This window comes from Otolemur garnettii, unplaced genomic scaffold (assembly GCF_000181295.1).
Source record: "Otolemur garnettii isolate 467f Iridium unplaced genomic scaffold, OtoGar3 scaffold00023, whole genome shotgun sequence".
Classification (NCBI taxonomy): domain Eukaryota; kingdom Metazoa; phylum Chordata; class Mammalia; order Primates; family Galagidae; genus Otolemur; species Otolemur garnettii.
In genome coordinates, this window is record NW_003852418.1 from 10,617,714 (window position 1) to 10,623,670 (window position 5,957).

General features: G+C 38.1%; 1 protein-coding gene across 1 annotated transcript in view; it reads left to right on the top strand.

Annotated features, from left to right (window-relative positions):
- CSE1L (chromosome segregation 1 like) overlaps positions 1-5,957 on the top strand; it is a 44,701-nt gene that overhangs the window by 9,384 nt on the left and 29,360 nt on the right. Inside the window, exons 4-8 of the mRNA XM_023511982.1 lie at positions 93-194; positions 266-411; positions 780-870; positions 3,003-3,110; positions 4,900-4,992. Of these exons, the coding sequence (XP_023367750.1) occupies positions 93-194; positions 266-411; positions 780-870; positions 3,003-3,110; positions 4,900-4,992 (540 nt within the window). The remainder of the gene's footprint in view (positions 1-92; positions 195-265; positions 412-779; positions 871-3,002; positions 3,111-4,899; positions 4,993-5,957) is intronic.

Here is a 5,957-nt window from a genome sequence, read left to right on the forward strand (position 1 = left end):
AAAAAAAAAAAAAAGTAGTTCTGTTTTATCTAAAACCATATGGATATAAATATGGATATTGGGTTACTTTCTCATTGATATTTTGCTTTCAGGTTGAAGATGAACCAAACAAGATTTGCGAAGCTGACCGAGTAGCCATTAAAGGCAACATAGTGCACCTGATGCTCAGCAGCCCAGAGCAAATTCAGAAGCAGGTAATGTAGCTCTGCTTTTTGGGTAATTTCCTCTGTAAGACTCTCACCTAATTAATTCTTTCCTCCCCCAGTTAAGTGATGCTATTAGCATTATTGGCAGAGAAGATTTTCCTCAGAAATGGCCTGACTTACTGACGGAAATGGTGAATCGCTTTCAGAGTGGAGATTTCCATGTTATTAATGGAGTCCTCCGTACAGCACATTCATTATTTAAAAGGTATTGATGTACAGATTCGTATTTTTAAATTACTTTTTAAAATTTTATTTGATTGTATAGTTCTTTATGATTGTTGTAACTCCTTTGAATATGAGCATCCTAGAATAAGAGCATACACCTCAGTTTATTATTGTGTTTGTTTCTTCTCAAGTAGAATATTTCATATTGCCCTATCACCTGTGAAATACCTGGTCTTCATAAACTGCTTGATTCCTTTAAAAACAAAACCAAGAATTCTCTTTAAATTTCAGGAAGCCATCTAGTGGTAAATGTCTAATCACATTTATCTGTCACAGTTGATCCTTTAAGATATAAAGTGAGTAAACAAAAACTTCTGAATTTATATCTACATTACCTTAATTTTCTAGATACCGTCATGAATTTAAGTCAAATGAGTTATGGACTGAAATTAAACTTGTTCTGGATGCCTTTGCTTTGCCTTTGACTAATCTATTTAAGGTATGGAATAACATCTTGGTAATATTTTTTAATTACTTAGTCTTTTAAATTGCTTAAATGTTTGTATCCATTTTCAGTGAACACTTTGAAAGTTTATTTGCTAGGTAATGTTTAGAGCAGCATTTCTGTTGAAAAGTTTCAAACCTACACAATGAAGATGTTCTGATAAAGTACTATTATTACACAAGTTTAACAATTACCAACATTTTATTGTGGGTTTTTTTTTTTTAATTGGCTCCCTTACTTTGAATATTTCGCTCAAGTGAAAGAGATCCACCTTTTTGTCGTGAAATGCCCATGTTTCAGAGAGGTCCAGTGCACATTTTAATTTGACTGTAGAGTTTACTTTAGGTTTGTACGTTATTTCACAATGAATAGGCTTCTCTTTTAAACATGTTCTTGGTCTTTGAGAATCTTATATGATAAAGAAATGTATTGTTACCCTTTCTTTTTTGATGAGAAAAAAAGGTTCATTTTTAAACAACTAATAAAAAAGAGAGCAAGGCCTCAAACCTAGTTTTGCTGACTATAGAAAAGCTATTTCTTATTTTCAAAAGGGAAATTTTTATGATATTAGCAATAAAAATGAAGAACATACATACATAGGGTTTTTCGTGGTTAGGATATCTTACTAGTGGTACATTTTTATTTTAAAAAATAAAATTGGAGGCTCAGTGCCCATAGCTCAGTGAGTAGAGCACCAGCCACATACACCCAGGCTGTGGGTTCAAGCCTGGCCAGGGCCTGCTAAAAGCAATGGCAACTGCAACCCAAAAATAGACAGGGATTGTGGTGGGCGCCTGTAGTCCTAACTACTTGAGGCTGAGGCAAGACAATCATGTAAGCCCAAGAGTTTGAGGTTGCTGTGAGCTGGGATACCAAGGCACTCTACCAAGGGCAACATACTGAGACTCTGTCTCAAATAAATACATACACACATACATAAATATAAAATTGGACAAAATGAGATCACTGTTTCCACTTATTTGAAGTAGCAAAGACTTTTCTTTATAATGATGTTAAAAGTCTCAGCCAAAGCATGTTGAATTCAAGGCTCTAGTGTCCTGTTCATTAGAATATATGTGGTACTCGCTTTTAAACTGAAATTTGGCGTTTCATTAAGAAAACCTTTGTATTCATACTGCCTAAGTCTAAGATAAAGGAAGTAACATTTGTTCAGTGTCCTTTTTATGTAGTAGGTATCTACAAAGGACTAGGGCCTTTTATATGTGTGTGTGTATATATATATTCTCATGTAATTATACTTTCTATTCAAGGTAGACATTGTTCTTATATTAAATACAGAAATTGGGGCTCAGTACAATATCTGTCTCAATATTCCTTATGAATAGTAGAGCTGAGGTTGTATACAAGTCTTTTTGGCTTCTAAAACCTGTGCTCACAGCAAACTGTGCTGCCGTGGTAAAATACCTCTAGAATTTCCAGCTTTTAAATCAGAGGTGTGTGCAAAGTTTTATAAATTTTTGTATTGCAGTTATAATAATGAACAGTTGTAAACAGCCTAAATGCCAGGTGACAATGGTATTACTTAGCTGGCGTGTGTAGGCCAGGTGTCTTACACCTGTAATCCTGACACTCTGGGAGGCTGAGTTGGGTGGACTGCTAGAGCTCAGGAGTTTGAGACCAGACCCTGTCTATACTAAAATAGAGAAATTAGCCAGGGTAGGGACCTGTAGTCCCAGCTTCTTTGGAAGTTGAGGCAAGAGGATCTCTTGAGCCTAAGAGAGTAAGGTTGTTCTGAGTTACGGTGATGCCATAGCACTCTACCCAGGGTGACAGATTGAGACTGCCTCAGAAATAAATAAATAAATTGGAGAATGTAAAGACAGTTTAGAGTAATATAATTTTATATATGCACTGATGATTGGAAAGATACAATAAGTAATTCAGAATATTAATATTAGATTTTAGTAGTGCTATTTTGGACATTTTAAAAATATATACTTTAACTTATTTTTCAGAATCTCTTCAATGACTATACACTACTATTTAAAAACCAAATTTTGGAGAAGAAATATAAATAGTCTCAGCGTAGTACAAGGCTATTTTACTAAAATCAACATACTAGATTTACAATACACTAAAACCATGTTGCTAAATTCCTTTCCAAGGCCACCATTGAGCTCTGCAGTACCCATGCAAATGATGCCTCTGCACTGAGGATTCTTTTTTCTTCACTGATTCTGATCTCAAAATTGTTCTACAGCTTAAACTTTCAGGTAAGTTTCATTCGATTTTTTGCTTCTGATTCTTTAAACAATTTTCTACTTAATAAAGACTTCCTGCCAGCATTGTTTTTTCTGATATCTTTCCCTACCTTAGTTTTATTTTTTAAATGTTAAGATTTCCTAGCTCAGCACCTGTAGCACAGTGGTTACGGCACCAGCCACATACACTGAGGGTGGCGGGTTTGAGCCTGACCCAGGCCAGTTAAACAACAATAACATTGCAACAAAAAATAACTGAGTGTTGTGGTAGGTGCATGTAGAACCTCCATGGGAGGCTGAGACAAGAAAATGGCTTAAGCCCAAGAGTTGGAGGTTGCAGTGATGCCATGGCACTCTACCAAGGGCAACATAGTGTCACTCTCTCTAAAATAAAAAAAGAAAGTTAAGGTTTCCTTATGTTGCCTATGCTGGTTTTGAATTCCTAGACTCAAATGATCCTCCCACCTCAGCCTCCCATATAGCGGAGACTATAGGCATGAACCAACACACCTAGCTTCCCCCATTCTTCATCCATAGTGTTCCGTTTTACAGTAGTTTCTAGAGGTGCTAATGGGTGTTTCATGGAAAAATGTAGCACTCTCTTGTAGTCAGTGAGTTAGGAAAACCTCACATCCTAACTTATAGTTTTAAAGAGTCGTCCTGTATACTATATTATTGAAGGCACTTAGAAACCAGATTTCTGAGACCTTCCTCCTTGCCTAGTTACATGGGTATTAACATTGGGGAACCATGTTTTATTTAGGGGTGCCTGAGTAGTATATTCAAAAGGACTTTTATTGGAAGCATGGAGGAGACAAGATTTAAGTACCAGGTGTTGAAAGGGCAAGAACCAGTGTGATTTCAGAGGAAACACAGCCAGGGTTATAGCAAGGAATGCCTGGTCACCCTTTTGCTCCTGAGTTAGTGGCCTCCAATTCTTTCTGTTCTTGAATCATTAGTTTCCAACTCCAGGACTGAGAAAGGGGTATTAATTGGTATGGGTTGCTACACTGAGATGGAAGAAGGATCTGGCCTTTTCATTGTTTGTAGCCAGGACCTACACTTAACTTTACAACATGACTACACTCACAGTGGCATGGAGAACATTCCCTAAAAGGAAATTGGGTTCTCATAGGTTCAGAATAGGAGATGAATGACCAAAAATAACATGTTGCACATCAGTGTTCAGCTGGACAGCAGTTTGAAACATTCTGCTTAAATACTACTTCTTTGGAATTCTACTGAGAAGTCAAGTAAAATGGAGCTCTTGATAACTTGTGAAGCGTAACCAAGGAGACCAAAGGAAAAAAGCAGAATACTTACCTTGGGGGGCAGGAGAGGATCATTCCTCATTAAGAAGACAGTACTCTGCCACAGGAAATCAGTACCCACCCATAGAAGGCAGTAAGTTTGATCCTGGGTTAGTGGTCATATTATCCTAAGTGCAATAGTTAGAAAGAAAAAGGGATGTATTGGTGAACACTGAATTTTGTGAGGAAAAGTTGGTGTAGGCTTAGCCAAACCTTAAAGGAAGATTTAAGTTGGGACAAGAACTAGATAGAAGTGGCATTGTTTATGGTGAAAGCAGACAGATGCAGAAGTTTGAATGACTTACTCAGCTGCCAGAACTAGCTGAAGCAGAAAATTCCTATCAGAATAGATAATGTTCAGACTGAGTTTGGGCTTTAGCCTATAGGCATCTGTAAAATGTCTGGCGTTGTGGGAAAACTTGATAAGTAGTATACTTTAAAATGTCAAAAAGTCTCAAAGTCATCTTTATTCTTTCATGTTCATTCTTCAGGATCTTCCTGAATTTTTTGAAGATAATATGGAAACGTGGATGAATAATTTTCATACACTTTTAACATTGGATAATAAGCTTCTACAAACTGATGTAAGTATATTTAAAATGTTGCCTGAGTAGCCTTTCTCTTACACTAAGAATTGGCACCCTCTGAAACCTTACTGCATTGCTAATACATAAAATTCCAAGACTGTAAATGATACTTAATTTTGTTTGATATTCCATATTTGGTTATGTGTAGAAAATAGAATTAATCTTATCATGGGCCAGGCTTAATGTCACACTGTACAGATAAAGCAATTTTATTACATTAAAGCATGAGAGTATTTACATTGTGACTATTAAAATTGTCATTGAAGATACTAACAAAACTTAAACCTCTGTGATGGTAGCCCCTTTTCTTTTTTTAGAGACAGTTTCACTTTGTCGCCCTTGGTAGAGTGCTGTGGCGTCACAGCTCACAGCAACCTCCAGCTTTTGGATTTAGGTGATTCTCTTGCCTCAGCCTCCTGAGTAGCTGGGACTGTAGGTGCCCACCACAATGTCCACCTATTTTTTTGTTGTAGTTTGGCCAGGGCTGGGTTTGAACCCACCACCCTCAGTATATGGGGCTGGCGCCCTAACCCACTGAGCCACAGGGGCTGCCCAATGGTAGCCTCTATTTTTTTTTTTTTTGTCTTTTTTTAGAGACAGAGTCTCACTTTGTCACCCTCGGTAGAGTGCTGTGGAGTCACAGCTCACAGCAACCTCCGGGCTTAGGTGATTCTCTTGCCTTAGCATCCCGAGTAACTGGGACCGCAGACACCCGCCATAATGCCTGGATATTTTTTTGTTGCAATTTGGCTGGGGCTGGGTTTGAACCCGCCACCCTGGGTATATGGGACCGGCACCCTATTTATTCACTGAGCTCCAGTGCCGCACCGGTAGCCTCTTTTTTAAAAGTCATCCATAGTGGCTCGGTGCCTATAGCTCAGCCGGCTGAGGCGCCAGCCACGTACACCTAAGGTGGCGGGTTTGAATCCCCAGCCCGGACCCGCCAAACAACAATGACGGCT